Source organism: Bacillus rossius, chromosome 3 (genome assembly GCF_032445375.1).
Source record: "Bacillus rossius redtenbacheri isolate Brsri chromosome 3, Brsri_v3, whole genome shotgun sequence".
NCBI classification, from domain to species: domain Eukaryota; kingdom Metazoa; phylum Arthropoda; class Insecta; order Phasmatodea; family Bacillidae; genus Bacillus; species Bacillus rossius.
The window spans coordinates 56,600,685-56,616,942 of record NC_086332.1 but is presented as its reverse complement, the minus strand read 5'-3'; the positions used below and the strand labels follow the sequence as shown (position 1 = coordinate 56,616,942).

Sequence of the window (16,258 nt, the reverse complement as noted above, 5' to 3'; positions counted from 1 at the left end):
TTTAGCTAATGGTGCTAGCAGTAAAAGTATTTTGATACTATCCATCCATTATGAGAAATGTGTCCTTTGCATTGTGGCTGCATTTTCTAAGGGATGTAGGAATGTATGAGCTATGGATGTAGTCCTATGTATTCGGATACAGTAATATCTCATAATGGTTTTTGAATCACTATCATAGTGCTAAACATATAATAGCTTACAGTCTCTACCTACAGTATTTACATTTACAAAAGAATTTTGGAATTGTATATGTATTTCCATATAATTTAGCTGTTTGAATTTTTCTTACAAAAATTTGTAAGCAACTAGTCCTTATTAATTAAAAAGGAGAATTAACTTTGTCAGATTATATTATGAAGCACAAGGAAACTAAAATGTTTGTCCAGTTGTCAATATGTTGCAGTTAAAGACTTTAAATTGAGGATGATATTAATTTGTAACATTAAAATTAAAACACCATAACTATAATTTTATTGTTATTTTTAAGAGAGTGCCTCCCATTTCATGTCATGATTTTATATTTATATTGATCAACTTTTAGACTTTTTCAATTGTTTAACTTTCACGAAATGAAAAATATATACCGCACATACGTTTTGCATAATTAGCTGCTAAAGTTACATTTTTAACGTTTTTGGGTTGTACAAATAAGGAGAATTTAATTTATTGCAGACCTGAAACTTTAACTGCAATGCCACTGGCTACTTCATGATATGGTTTGCATTTCTAACACAAAAATTCATTTCATGTTTCTTGGCTGTCAAAATCGTAACCAATTTGAGAATTTTGAAATGCCAGGTATAATTAGTTAATATTTTATGCAAGAAATTCAAAACATTTCTTGAAGTAGCTAGTGGCATTACAGTTAAACTTAAAAAGTTTTAGTTCTGCAATAAATTAAATTCTCCTTATTTGTACAACCCAAAAATGTTAAAAATGTAACTTTGGCAGCTAATTATGCAAAAAGTATGTGCTGTATATATTTTTCATTTCATGAAAGTTAAACAATTGAAAAAGTCTACACGTTTATCTGTAATTACTGTAAAAATATAAAATCTTAACCTGAAATGGGAGGCACCCCCTTAATGTTTTTGTTTCAGATTTACATATTTAATCAGTAGAAAGTGCTTAGTAATGTCTAGAAGATGCTACATGCATAAAACAACTTTTCAAAAATAAGTTACTTAGGCGGTGGTGTTTCTTAAGAAGCGATATTTAAGTTTATTTTTGCCCTATTCACTATAGGCCCAGTACAAGAATATTCTGGTGTATGTACAATAATATTGTGCTTATGCTCAGTAGGTGAAATAGAAGTGCTGTAACATTTAATTTGCCCAATATATATCAGGTAACTATGTTGCTTTTACAACAGTAACTGTACTTTTATGGTAACTGTTGCGTTTGTGCGGTAACTATAGTGCTTTAGCCATGTTTATTAGTCAATCGTTCTTTTGTCTTCGCATGCGCCATTATTATTTTCAGCTAGGCGGACTGTAAAATAGACGTTTATTTTGTACGTTTATTTCTTTTCAATGACGCATAGTGTAAATAATTAAGTGGAAAAGGATATTCAAAGCCCATTTTAAAAAAAAGTTGTTACTGCAGCGAATTGTACAAATTTTTGAGTAAGGAGCTTGCATAGAAGTTATATTTTTTGCATTTGTAGCATAGTTCAAAGTAAACAAAATTATGATAATGTGCCAAGTGACTGCAGATACGTCCAAACAAATATGAAAATCATAAATACAGTATGAGAGATTATGCAAATTCAGCCACCATCGCTAGCAATTACTTAATTGTCTACATTGTTAATAATGAAATGGCAGTAGAATATAAGCCGCCGCATGCTAAAGTACTTCAATTTTAACCATGACATTATCAGTTCTACATCAACTAATACGTTTCCTACTGAAATACGTTGTACGAAGTTCACAATTGCTAGTATACAATCGTAGAACACTCCAGTTTTGTATTAGTGATTTCATGAGTGTTTTAGTTTTTTTCTAGATCAAACAGTGAACCACTCAAATTTTTTGAGCTTTAAAATTAGGGACAAGTCGATTAGTTAAAACTCAATTCAACAAAATTTCTAGTACTTGTGCACCCCTAGCTATAACATGAAAAAAATGTAACACAGTGAAGTATAGTGATGTATAGTATATCATGTTCGCTTTAGACCATAATTATTTTATTTATTTATTTATTTATTTATTTATTTGTAATTTGTCACATGCCCACCAACAGTCGTAGACTTTAGTGGGAAGAAAACATCTACAGATGGCCAGCAAACAAGAGCAAGAGTACCACACACTAGCAGTGATAATAACAAAACAGACAAAACACTAACAAAGGTTAAAGAACCATAACACATAACACCTTAAAGCAGGTTATGTGCCATTAGACATTGTGGCATTGCAGGCTTGTCCTTTTCCAAGCTTTGACTGTATTTTTAAGAGGTAATTTTTTTCACTAACGTGGTAACTCAACTGATTAAATAAGTATTAAATGTAAGAACAATCTTCGTAGCCAATAGGAAGGTAGCATTTCTGGGGAAGTTCCTGTTTTGTACTATGCTTTGTCGTCGCTCAGACGTTGCCATGTGAGGTTGTGCTGGTCGGTGGCTCACTAATTTAACATTTTAATGTGAGTTTGAGATGAATTTTTATAGCTTTGTCTAAGCATCATCAATAATGAACTCTTTTGTAACATTCCTTTTGAAATTTGTTGACCATTTGTCTGCAGGAGCCCATGACAGGGCAATAGTGAACTTTTTTCACCTCAAGGACATCATAGTACCTGTGTGATCAAAAGTGACAACGGAACATTTTCATATATAAACAATAACTATTTTGAATAATATCAGTTTTATTGACCTAGAAAAATTTCTTTCCGAACTGAGCAAGGAGTGGCCATGAACTATATGAATTTGGTGTATTTGTAGACAGTATGACAAATTTTTTTATAAAGGAAAATAAATATACAAAATTCACTATAAACTCTTTTATTTAAAATATCACTCCAAATTCATGATTAATCTTCACAACTTTAATCTTTATGAACAGTCTTGAGTTTATTACCTGCAGGACCCCACAAATTCACGTATGTGCAATTCAGACCATAGCTAGCCAGTGAGATCTTAAGTTGTCATGACAAAGTTAGTAGCACTCCTGTCGATAAGAAGGCGGCGAGAGAATTTATTGAATTACTTGGTACTAAGTTGTGCCACTTAGGTGTGAAGATATCAATCAAATATCAATGTTTTAAAAAACTTAGGTGTATTCTGAACTATAAAAGTGGATGTGTCAATTTGAATGAAGATGCAGAACATTTGCAATGAGCTGCCACATAGGTGACAGATAGAAACTATCATAATTTTAAAGTCTGGTGGAAACCTATATTATAAACATTTTGACTATTGCAAAATTTATTCTGGCCCTAATTATCTTCCACAAATATTTTGTTTTTTGAGCATTTTTTTACATTTTTATTTTGGATGTTCAATTGGAGATAAACTTAAAATTAACCAAGGGAAAGTTGTGTACAGGAAGTAAAGTAAGTTAAAACAACTCATAATTAACCTACAAATGAGTTAGGAACAACATTTAAATATAAATTTGTCGGGTCACTTTGCATTTGAGCAGCATGTAGTTCCTTTTGTAACTCTTTAAGTCAGTTAGGGGTACGGTGCTGGCGAGCTCTCGACATGGTAAGCTTCTTCGCGGAACTTGGGTTTGTGTGCTTGGGCACCAACAGGTTGTGGCCCTGTTCTTAATGTCATGTGATCGTCATGTAGCCTTTTGAAATTTGTTCTAAATTATTTGTTTTGGCTTGCCACTTGGAAATTACGTTTGGAATTCTGCAATAGGGTAGCCATGTCAAGTTGTCTCGTGGTACGTACGGTTTTGTGGCTAAATAATTTTTCAATTCCTTCCTTTTTTTGTTTGTTGTAACTGTATCTTGCTTTGCCAGTTTTGTATTGGTGTCTGGTCTACGTTAATAGTTTAAGCCGTTTGAGGCATGATGCGCTGTATCTATTTGACTATTTCTCTTTTTGTCATTCACAGCTGGCTAGCTTTGCTTTGCGAGAGTCCGATTGCGGACCTGATAATGTAAAATATAATAGTTTCATGTTATGCTTATAATTTTGTACAAGTATTGAATGTTACAGTTACAGGGATCAGTATTATACAGTATTATATGCGAATTATTCAACTTTGTAAAAGCATTTTGTGAAAGAAACTATTTGTATCTATTTATAATGTACCCATTTACAGTTGAAAGGATAATAATTAAAGGAGACGTATAGATACAATTTAACTTTGCTTGTACCTACAATAACACACCTCTAGTAGCCATTCTTAATCCAACTTAGGACTTTGTCATTTGTTTTAATGGAGGTAGGTACTTATTTTGTGAGGGTACTTTTTATAGTTTATCCATGCGTGGGTTGGAGGTTATTTGCTGATCTGCTACAAGTACCCTTCAAGGAAAAACCTGTAATAGTCATGGAAAAAGATGTTCGGCCAGGGAATAAGAAATTTTAAACCTTGCAGTTCTTTTTTTTTGTTTTTCAGTTAAAATTACTTTGCATTGCTCTTTCACAAAGTATTTTCGAGTAGAGCTATATTTTATGAAATGTGAGACTGAATTCCATCTGTGATGGTGACTTGGGAGTGCAATGTAAGCAACACACACCTCTTTTATACATACTTACCCGGCATTTAGTTAGTGTTTTAACATTGACGTCGACCCAAGTGTCGACCCAGCTCTCACAGCCCGTTATGCCACGCCAACGCCTTCTCCTGCCTGTATCGTGTGTGCGCCGAATTGTGCAGTGCGGCTAGGGCAAGGAGGGGCAAGAGAGATACGCGCGCGCCAGGGGAATCAACGGTAAATAAGTAAAGACTGGACGCTGTATTACAGCAAGATAAATCATTGTAAATATTTAATTCTATCATTTGAAGTGCTTATGTTTTGTTTTCATCATGTTCACTGGGCGACTACGCCACACCCGTCTGCGACACGTCAGGGGCGGCGCGGGACGCGAGGGAGGGAAAGGGATGAGCTGTTGCGCGCCGCGCCGCAGCGCGGAGGGGAGTTAGTCGTTGCCAGGCAGGCACGAGGAGCAGTCGCGAGAGGAGTCGTGCCTCGAGACGGTCGCAGAGCTGAGAGCCAACCAGGAGTAAGTGCATCGCGACGCGGGAATAGTGGCGAATAGGAATCAGTTTCCGAATTATAACTTGTTCTTTTATGTGGCGAGGAGTAGTAGCCTCTACGGTGCATATAATATCTTGCGGGGCATTTAGGTGTACATACAGTAGCTCGTGTCATAATGTGTTAGTGTCGCGCCGCCTTTCCAGGTGCTTCTGAACTACCGACATAATACGGTGCAGATTAGCCAGAGCATAACGCAGAGTATCAGGTCAGGGGATACACCCTTTTGTCGCCGCGCGCTAACCAGACTGTTGCAGGCGGGGTTGGGACAGCCCCATGTACAGGGCCTTGCATCAATAAATTGGGTGTTCGTCGCAGACTGGTGGATATTAATTATACGTCTTAGCTTGTCCCTCCCTGGCCACACTGGCCGAACCCCACTCTACCTAGTACAGCTGACCAACCGGGCGTCGAGCGACGAGGGAGGGCGAGCGGAGCGATGACAACATTTTTGTCAGGACATTAAAGATAATGTAATGCACAGCTATGTTTGTGCTACAAAGAAGTTCAAAAAGTTCATGATCCAAGGTAAAATACAAACATGTAAGTATAAAATATATATTATTTTATGTAACATTACAGGTTCTGGTCAGAGGAAAATTATATATCTGGAGAAGTTGGGAAAAAGCTAAGAGAAGACTCTTTTTGGGTTTTGCCACACATAGTTTCTTTTAATTTATTTGGAAGGACTTAATGTTCCACAGGTTATCACATCATATTATGTTCAAATTATGGCCTTTATGGAATGACTATAATGTATTATTGTAGGTACCTATAGACGTATGAGATAGGTGTTCAATACATTTCTGGTGGGTTAGGTGAACATGCTAAGTCTACTTTATGTTTAAAAAGTGTATGGAGAAACTGAAAACCAATAATTATTACGTTACAAGAGAATTATCTTAAATTCTAGAATGATTGGCATATTTATATTACTGTATGGTTAGACCAACAAAGCTTAATGATAGGTAACGTTTTGAGCTGCTATTGCAAAAAAAAAGTAATATCCATGTGTTCATAATATAATGAAATTTAAACAGATGCAAGTATTTATAATGGTTAATTTGACGTCGTACCTCCGTGCCTCTGGGTTAAAACCCGGATCACAGCCCTGTCCGCAGCGCGCCGCGGCTTTGGGAATGACGTCACTTCCGCTCCGTGCGCGTGAGAGCAGTGCGCCGGCGTCCTGGTCTCCAGTCCCGTGCCAGCCACCTACGAAGCTAGGCGCGATCGCGAGACGCTCCATAAACTCACCGCTATTATCGCTTTTGGTTCTGTTCTATAGTGTGTTATAATCACTTTTATGGGTTTTTTCTACCGTGTGCGTGAGTATTGTTTTGTATCTGGCGTGTCCACGGGCCAAAACACATGGACTAACACCACTAGCCTGCACTGCACTTTAATCCAGCACGGGAAACGTCCCTTGGCAGCTACACGGGCTGGACGGTCCACCCCTGCCTCCCTCCAGGAGGCTGCTCTACACGAGAGAGCTGGCACCGGGCAATACAGGAAAACGGCCGAGAGACGTCCGCCACGTCTCCACGTATCCTACGGAGACAGGTACGCGACATTTGGCGCCCGTATGTGTGGCGAACTTCAAGTCCACAACATAGCGCGTGCAGTGCGGGAAAAGAGTGTACAGTGAGTGATCAGACAACGTGAAAATCCACCTGGGACAATGAATGGATTCACTTATCCACCTAGACAGTACTTCTGATATCAATGCGAGGACGCAACCATTCCTTTAGCACGTTTTCAAAACCTATCAGTTTCACGGTTCAGCTGATAATGCATCGCCGTCTCCCGTCCCGCAACCGGATTATATTTCCCGTCGATTCACCTCCCTCCCCTCCCCCTTCGGCGTGACAACGCACAACGGTATCCCAACCTTGTCCTCCCTTTCGCCGTTCTGCCATCAGTGATCTTTGTGGCGTGCCGGCAGTGTTCGAGCAAGCGCGGTGATATCCTGCGCGGGCAGGCTGCGCAGACGGAGTGGCCACGTGGGCCCTGTGTTTGTAAACAATGCCGTAAACAATAGCACGGGTTGACAGTTACATGAGCGACGTGTCAGCTACCGAAAGGCATGGACCTTGTGACAGGATAGTGGCAGTGTCGTAACACGTGCACGTGTGCGCTGCTGAGGTGCAGTGAGGTGAAGACAGAAACTGCTGAGGGTATGTTGTGGGACAGGGATACATCATCAGAGCAGATGCATAGGGTAGCCTCGAACACAGCGAGTGCCGTGTACCGGGAAAAAGGGGGATCTGATGAGTGTAGAGGCTGCTCGGGCAACCGCGTCGGGTCGATGTTACCGAACCAGAATCCAACGTCGTCGAACCTAATTGACTGGGACATGCCTTCCGAACTCGGCAGCGCCGCCAGTCGCGTACGCTGTGCGGGTTGCCACAGGGGCCGGGCGTATAATGCTGTCGGAGTTTAGCGGGCTTGTGCACGAAGACCCACGGGAGTTTGTGCGATGGTGTAAAAAGGCGTATGTTACAGTGCAGTGTGCCAGTAGAGGAGTGGACACAACGCACGAGCGAACAGTTGCGTGGTCGAGCTTGTGAGTGGTGGAGTCTATGGGAGTGATACGATATGCAGTGGCAGGAGTTCGCCACGCGTCTTACACAGCGATTTGATGACCGTCAGTCAGCCTTGAGCTGCAAGGCCCATTTATATGGCGAGGCGCAGAGGGACACAGAATCGGTGGAGAGATTCCTGGCAGGCAAGTTGCAGCTTTATCGTCGCATACCCCCAGGGGAAGCGCCGGAGCAAGCGTTGCCGGACGTGACCGCATTAGTGCAGAAAGAATTACAACCCTTCCTCAAGCCGTATTGCAACGGGTCTGTTGAAGAATATGTGCGACAGGCCGTAGCCACGGAGGGCAACCTGCTGCGCCTTCTGGGGCGACGGACAATTACAACCACTCCAGGCGAGAGCCCAGACACGAGTACAGAGGGCCCGCTCTCCCAGAGGAAAACACGCAGCCCGAACGTCCACAGCAGATGGTAGCACGGGCAATCGAAGGCCCACCGAGTGGAAGACGACAGAGCACTGCACCAGAGTGGCAGAACGCGGGGAATAGACGGGACGTAGGCTGACCACCCCAGTGTCGCCTTAGATGCCCGCAGGACACGTTCCAGGCATCAGGACTTCCAGAGATGACGACAACAACAACAACAACAAAAACAACCAGCGGGAAATGGACAGTAGGGGGTGTAGGACCAACAGTTCTGCCCCCCACACCACCTAACCCTCTTCCCGAAGCCACGGACGAGGCACGCATAACACTGGGACAGCTCACCACCCCAGACCACCAGCTGATGCGGGTACCCGTCACTCTGAACGGGAGACCAACTGCCACTCTTGTAGATACAGGTGCGAGCCACGTGTTTGTGGCCCAACACTTGGTACCGCCAGCGGACGTCACACCGAGACGCTGCGCCTGGTCACGAGCATCGGAGTCGGGACAGCCATCGGGGACGCCATCATAACGGTGAGTGTGAGGGAGCTGGTTACAAAGACGCAGCAGTTGTAGTAGAGGGATTCAGGGAGGACCTAGTGCTCGGACAGCCTTGGTTGGTGGAGCATGACACAGTGATAGCGCCGGCCTCTGGGCTAGTGAATGACGGCAAACATGAGCGCCTGGCAGTGTATGCACTAGGTAGAGCACCACCTCCCCCGAGAGAGCCCACGAAATTACAATATGTGGACAATGATGTACCCCCAGTATATCAGGATGCATTCAGGTGGCTAATAAGGGAAAGGCAGAGCGTCTTCGCCACTGCCGACCCACTCAGGCGCACAACAGTGACAACATCGAATCCCCACTATTCACGACCAACCAGTGTATTAGGCCCCCAGGGCACATGGTTTCCGCGAGCAATGGGTGATACGTGAGTAAGTGCACGTGTTGCGAGATGGTGTCATTGAACCCTCCAACAGCGCATACAACTCACATCGTCCTAGCTGCCAAGAAGGATGGGACCATGTGCTTCTGTGTGGACTTCCGTCCCCTGAATAGTGTCACCATCAGTTCACCACCGCAGATCAGTTTGGACGAGGCCTTGTCAGGCCTGGGCAATGCACGAGTGTTCACGACCCTTGACTTACGTTTGGGCTATTGGTGGCCAATACACCCAGGTGACAAAGAAAAGACTGTGTTCACGCTGCCCGATGGTAGATGCTTTCAATTCTGTGCCATGCCCTTCGGGCTCAAGTGCGTGCCAGACACATTTCAAGCTATGATGGCCCGCGTACTGGAAGGGTACATTGGCCAGTTCGTGACAACCTACCTCGACGACGTGATAGTGTACTCCAAGACCTGGGAGGACCATGTGCGGCACCTGTCTGTGGTCCTGGAGCGGCTCGAGATGCACAACCTGACCTATGCCACACAGAAGTGTCACATTGGACGGAGAGAGGTGGAGTTCTTGGGGAATGTGGTGGATGCTGAGGGTAATAATCTGCACCCGATGCACTTGGCGAAAATTACAGAAGCTGAACCCCTAGAACCCGCAAACAGTCGCAGAAGCTCTTGGGGCTGCACAGCTTGAAGGCGGCTTTTCTACGATACCACACTCTGTCATGGATAAACCCCGAGAGGACGCTGTACGTTCAGACGGATGCGAGCGCCGAGGGGGTGGGCGCGGTGCTCTACCAACGAGACGAAAATGGGGACATGTGCATAATCGACTACGTGAGTGCCAAGTTCTGCCACGCTGAACAGAAATACCACAGCAATGGGCAGGAGTGACTGACAGTGGTATGGGCACTGAGGAAGTACCACCCCCACCTCGAGGGTAGGCAATTTGTATTGCTCACGGACAACCAATGCCTCACTTGGTTGCGGACCCTCCAGGGTCGGAAAAGCAAACTCGTGAGGTGGGCGCTGTTTCTACAGTCGTTCGACTTCGTTGTGAAGCACGTTCCAGTGTTGTGCGTGTGGGCTGCACCGGTTGCCATGGGGGCGGCCGGGGTGGACGGCGGCGCCGTGGTGCCTTTGCAGGCCGCACCTGTCGCCATGGGGGCGGCCGAGATGGACGGCGGCGCCGTGGTGCCTTTGCAGGCCGCACCTGTCGCCATGGGGGCGGCCGAGGTGGGCAGCGGTGGCAACATCGCGGCACTTTCCACGGCCGGCAACGGCGCGCCCAAGGTGGCACGCGTGGCGGGCAGAGGTGACATGGCCCCTTTAGTGGCGCATGTGGCAGGCAGCAGTGGCGCACCCTTAGTGGCGGGCGGTGGCGTAGCACCTTCAGTGGTGCGCATGATGTGTGTAGGTGGCGCACCCACAGTGGCGTGCGTGGTGGCGGCACGCCCTTGGTGACATGCATGAGTGGCATGCCCATGGTGACGTGCGGTGGTGGCACGCCCTTGGTAACGTGCGGTGGTAGCACGCCCTTGGTGACGTGCATGGTGTGCGGTGGTGGCACACCCTTGCTGACATGCGTGGTGTGTGGTCGTGGCATGCCCTTGCTGACGTGCATGAGTGGCATGCCCGTGGTGATGTGCAGTGGTGGCATGCCCTTGGTGATGTGCGTGGTGTGCGGTGGTGGCACGCCCTTGCTGACGTGCGCGGCAGGCGTGAGTGGCACGCCTGTGGTGATGTGCATGAGTGGCACGCCCGTGGTGACGGGTGTAAGGGGCACGCCCTTGTTGACGTGCATGAGTGGTACGTCCTTGGTGATGTGCATATCGGGTATGAGTGGCACACCCTTGGTGATGTGCATGGCTGGCATGAGCAGAATGCCCTTGGTGACGTGCGCGGCAGCGTGAGCGGCATGCCGGTGTTGATGTGCGTGGATGGCGTGAGTGGCACGCCCGTGTTGACGTGCATGGCGGGCGTGAGTGGCACGCCCTTGTTGACTTGCGCGGCCGGCGGAAGTGGCACACTCTTGGTGACGTGCGCGGCAGGTGGAAGTGGCACGCCCTTGGTGAAATTGCCGCCACCCGTCCCTATGGAATAGTTACGGGGAATGCCTAGCGGGCTAAGGGCGTAGCTTTAGATTCGTTGTCCGGTGGGCGCCAGGCTAGCTTGGAAGAACTAGACCGTGAGGAGGTTCGTGGGTTCGCTGCCCCAGCGTGCCCCGCTAGGCATGTCGGCTTACGGTGGTGATTGGCTTACTGAGTTGATACAGGATGCGCCCTAGGCAGTGTAGGAGACTGCATACCTATACATGTGACACTGAAATTACACACGATTTAGACTGAATTACTTTAATAATGCGCCGTTATGCACGATTGACGCACAGCACTGGTACACGTTTATGACATATCACTACATAGCACTACATGACTATGTTACTCAAACTACCCTAATCTCCGCGGCAGTCTCGCGGGTCGGTATGGTTACCGGAGGCGGCCAGTACCATGAGTTAACCCGTGACGCGGTTGCGCGGGGTGTTTGTTAAGGCGGTCGTTATAGGCCCGGCTCTGCCGAAAATGGTCCGGGGACACGTGAGCAGCGGTAAAGCAAGGTTGTGATATATTTACTTACTGAACATAAAGACTTATCGGTGCACTTAAAATGTAAGCTACTCACGGGACACACAGCCGCCCCGGCCGCGAGTGTTCGAAGACTGCAGAAGATGGCCGCCACGCGGGGGCGGGAGGACTCATCCCCCCCCCCTCGTGCCACGCGCCAACACCTTTATTTTATCTTAAAGTTATAATTTTATATAATACATCGTTCCAGGTACTTAATTAAAAATTAGTACCAGGAAACTGTTTGCTGAGGGCTTAATATTTCTATCACTAATAATTAACCGTTTGAAAATATAGTCACATGGAAGACTGTTGTTTACAAGCATTAACACTGATGAGATCCTGGATTTCATTTAATGGCACTGACAAATATCCTTGTAATTAGAATCTTATGTTTTAATTGTTACGTAGGTCAGGTGGCGAATCCCTCACTTGACTCGTTCCGGATGTGGCTGGGGCGCGCTCCGAACGGGAGGGTCACTGATCGGGTGAGAACCGGCTGAAGGTAGCGTCGGTACGACGTCAAAATGTGGTAGTCGGCATCGGGTTGACTGTAGATACCTCGGCAGGTGGCTGATCCCCTGGAGAGTGCCGCAAAATCGTCGTTTTGCGCCACCGGACTGTGCCAGCTGCTTTCTCAGCGACCGTGGGCGGCGCCATCGGAGTGGTTTCCCCTGGTGATCTTCTGTTATTGTCGCCTCAGTGGTCGTTGTCACTTCAGTGGTCGTTTTGTCCTCTGGCGGATGTGGCATCATGGCCAGTTTGCACCGCGTCAACCCTCCGTGAGCCTTCACGGCAGTTGGGGGCGGCGGCGTCGGGGGCGGCGTGTTGATCATCGCATGGTACGGAACTGCCTCGGCAGCCTGTGGGCCGGCTTGGAAGTGCGGCGTTGTTGCCATGTTGAGATGCAGCGCGGCACCAGTAGCGTTCTCGGCAGGCGGTGGCGGCGGCGTCGGGGGTGGTGTGATGGTCTTGGCATTATATGCAACTGCTTCGGCGGCCTGTTGGTTGTCTGGGAAGTGCGGCGATGTTGCCCAGTTGAGACGCGGTGCCGCACCAGTAGCGTTCCAGGCGGGCGGTGGTGGTGGCGTCGGTTGCAGTGGCATCGGGAGTATTCTCGTCTCAAGAAGAGACATTGTGAGCAACGTGTCGGCGTCCGCACAGTGTGACCACTCGGCTTTCGTGGTCGTCTGGCCCCCAGGAGTTGTGGATGTGTGAACTTCTGGGGGCGGCATCGTGACAATTGCAGCAACCCCTGTACACAGCTTCGTTCGGCAACAGTCACACCTAAATCCAAACAATACACGCCTCTTCTCGAGCGATCAGATATAAACACTCCTCGTGCCATAGATTCCCGCACTCCTCGCAGAACCACCCCTCAGGTGTCCCGCCGGGGCATGATTGCGCACCGCACATTGTCATGCCATATGTCCGGTACTAGTAACAAAATCCACATTCATAATTTGAGTAGTAATAGCAACTCTCACCTGTCTCTGGGAAGTCCGCGTCGGCCCAGGACTCATATGCTTCCTGGAAGTCGTTTGACGACAGTCGTCGTACCCTCCCAGATGCAGAGGCCGTACCTGTCCACCGACGTGGTCCTAAGGGAGTTTTGTCGCCCCAGTGCACCGTCTGTGAAGTGCTAAGGTCAGGGACGCACTTACGTGCGCCCTAGCATTCCAGTGGGCTTCTTTTTGTGTTGTAAATAATTATGCTTATTATGCATTTTTAAATGGTCAGGAGCCTCAACAATTGTGTATATTTTGTAATGTAACAAAACTCTCATGTCTGAAACACTGTGTAAATACTTCGCTTGTCATTTAATCGTAACTATTTAATTCATGTGTAAATTCGCTTTTTGATTAAGTACTCGTTATGTTGTGTTAATAATTCTGTGATTTTTCTCAAGTGCTTATGCCATGCTAGTAATGTAATCGCAGCCTGGCACATCGCGGGGCGGGCCTCTCCCACGCCGGCCGATTTCCCCTCCCCTCCTCCGCGGCCCGCAAGCCTCGGTCCGCTAGCGGGCGGAGGAGGGCAGTCATATTCAGGACGCGACAGAGAGCAGACGTGCGCTCCGCTCCGCGCTGCTCGTGAGGCGCGTTTTCTCATCTCGCAGTTCGCCGACAGTGAAACGTCATGGGTCGTCTCTGCAGCTGAGCTGCATTCGTTGTATCGCTGGACATATTCAGTTTTACGAGTTTTCCGGGACTTCACCAGCCAAACGTCATAGGCCGTGTAAGCGCATCTCCGGACCGCCGAACCTCTCAGTCAGTACGAATACTCATAGGACTTTATTCCTCTTGTGTGACGGACCGCGTACGTGCTGTGCATCATTACAGAACAATCAGTGGCGTCTCGTCAGGGCAAGCAAGGCAAGCAGTGCTTGCCCAGGCAGTTTCCAGACATTGTATTTTTTAAATAAATATTTTATTCAGAATAGTATTTTACTTTGGCTCGTGCAGTTAGGTGTATGTATTTTTTACACTATCTTCTTGGGACCCAATACTGTGCGCTGTGCGCTATAAAAAAAGAACTCGTTGACACAAAAACATGCTGTTTTAGAAGCGTTGCTAGGTTTAGAAGCGCTGGTAGGATCGCTTTCAGCAGGAAGGCTGCCGCAGTAGTTTCCTTTCGGAAGGGGGGTGGCATGGTACAAAGGTTCAGGGAGGGGATTGGCTGGAAAAATACGTGGTAGAAGCTACGAAGGTAACGCTTTCTTGCCGAACTGGAGCGAACATGGCCGAAGCAGACGGTGGAATTCTTCCGCCGACTGCTTCGGCTATGTCCGGTACAGTTCGGCACGGCAGGTGGCGATGTCGCGTTTCAGTCGGCGGTCGTCTCTCGGGGCGCGCGCATCTCTCCCGCGGGCTGTTGGTTGGCAGTGCGTGGGGGATTTGTGGGCGTACGATGATACTACACTCCCACTTAGTATATAAGTAATGTAGAGTAGGTATTTTACTATCAGAATAATGTAGGTCAATCAATATTTTTCAAAAATAATGTATTTAAAAAAAAGGTCAATTTTTCTACCTGTGGAATAGTCAATGTTCAGTTAAGAAAACTACTTAAATAGCACCATTTTGTACCTTGAAATCCATATTTTCCCGGCGGAGGGCCCCCAGACCCCCCCCCCCCCCCCAACCTCATCATGTTTTGGTGTGAACGGAGTTATTGCTTCCCCTCATGTAAACCTCACGCCTCGCCACTGAGAACAATCGTAACCGGAACCATAGCTACGGGATTACCTCCCCTGTTCGTGTAGGACGTATTCTAAAGACGATACTTATTTCCAGGAGTCCGGGTCGCGGCGGGGAGGGCGCTCATTCCGCGACGTGCCAGCCAGGCTGCGCCAGGTTCTCTGTGCGAAAATAAAAGGGGCTCGTGGAAACGGACATAACCGAATTATCCTTGGAGCTGCCTACCGTTCCTCCTTCCCACCTAAAATTCCCTCCAGGTCCCGTATTTCCCGGTCCCGGCCACGTTGGCCTGAACTCACTCCTCACCGACGAGAGCTACACGAGCAAAACAGGATAATTACACAAACAGGAAATCAGGGACCTAAAGCAGAGGGACGTCACGTTCATGTTGATAACGACGTGCGGCCTCTGTCACGCGGTCGCGGCAGACTGACCCGAGCGACGGATCAGGATGTCGATGACAGGGTGCGAGCAAGTAGGGAGGACCGCCTCCCCTCAACCCCGAGTCAGTGTCCCGTGCTTGTACACCTCCTGTCCTGCAGTAGCCCGGTGATCCGTGCTCGGCCGTGTGCGATTGTCTTTCTGTGTCTCTGTGACGTCACTCCGCGCCGCGTATCTGTCACGCGGTTGCAGCGCGCAGTTCCTCCGGTGCCTCTTGGTTAGACGCCGTGTAACCAATCTTGGCCGTATCTCGCGGTGCCGATGTTATCACGTCGCGGGGAAACCGATCCTCGTGTATCCCGTCGCTATCTCGCGGCATCGTCTCCCGTCGCTATCTCGCGGTGCCGTATCCCGTGACCTGCTGGCGCGCCGGCTTCCGCTGCCGCCTTGGCGTGAGACTGTCGTGTTAAAGTTATGAAAATAAAATAGAATTTTGTGAAATATTAATGTTCTTTAGTAAATAGTCCCGAATCGTTACAAAAGTCACATAAGCTGAATGCCACTTGTCGACCTTAGAGCTAACTCGTGTTTGATTAATATTGATGCACTTTGAAGTTTGAAAGACGTTCAAAGTTCGTTTTTCAAAAGCCACACTAGTTGCACCCCATTTGACGCCACTCCCGCTGCCTGTTTAAATTTTTTGAGTAATTATTAAGTTGAAAATGATCTCAGGGGGCAAAAACGGGGGTTCGGCCTTTTGGCTGCAGGCAGGAGCGCATCGCGGTTCGAAATCTACCCGGGCTGTTCAGGCCACCCAGGACGTCTTATAAATAAATGGTAAACTGATTGACACGACACTGCATTTTATTAAAAACTGTTACACACGCTTGTCCAAGGACTGGCCGCGTCTGTTGTCTGACCATCGCTGCACACGAGTCTCTATACGTAGACGATGCGCGCGACCAGGATAGATGGCAAAA

The 16,258-nt window shown here is 47.4% G+C and overlaps 1 protein-coding gene across 1 annotated transcript; it reads right to left on the bottom strand.

Annotated features, from left to right (window-relative positions):
- Positions 1-10,441: 10,441 nt before the first annotated feature.
- On the bottom strand, positions 10,442-12,932 carry LOC134531293 (sialidase-like). Its single transcript, XM_063366986.1, has 5 exons — positions 12,343-12,932; positions 12,130-12,278; positions 10,999-11,169; positions 10,507-10,945; positions 10,442-10,466 (listed from the first exon to the last, which is right to left on the bottom strand). The coding sequence occupies exons 1-5, from the start codon at positions 12,930-12,932 to the stop codon at positions 10,442-10,444; spliced, it is 1,374 nt and encodes a 457-aa protein (XP_063223056.1).
- Between the last annotated feature and the right edge of the window lie 3,326 nt (positions 12,933-16,258).

Coding starts and splice junctions, on each gene's coding strand:
- LOC134531293 (XM_063366986.1), bottom strand. CDS start 12,932: ATGCCGCCCCCAGAAGTTCACACATCCACAACTCCTGGGGGCCAGACG. Junction 11,170..12,129: donor CCACATCCGGAACGAGTCAA/GTGAGGGATTCG, acceptor ACTATTCCATAG/GGACGGGTGGCGGCAATTTC. Junction 10,946..10,998: donor ATCCACGCACATCAACACCG/GCATGCCGCTCA, acceptor TGCTCATGCCAG/CCATGCACATCACCAAGGGT.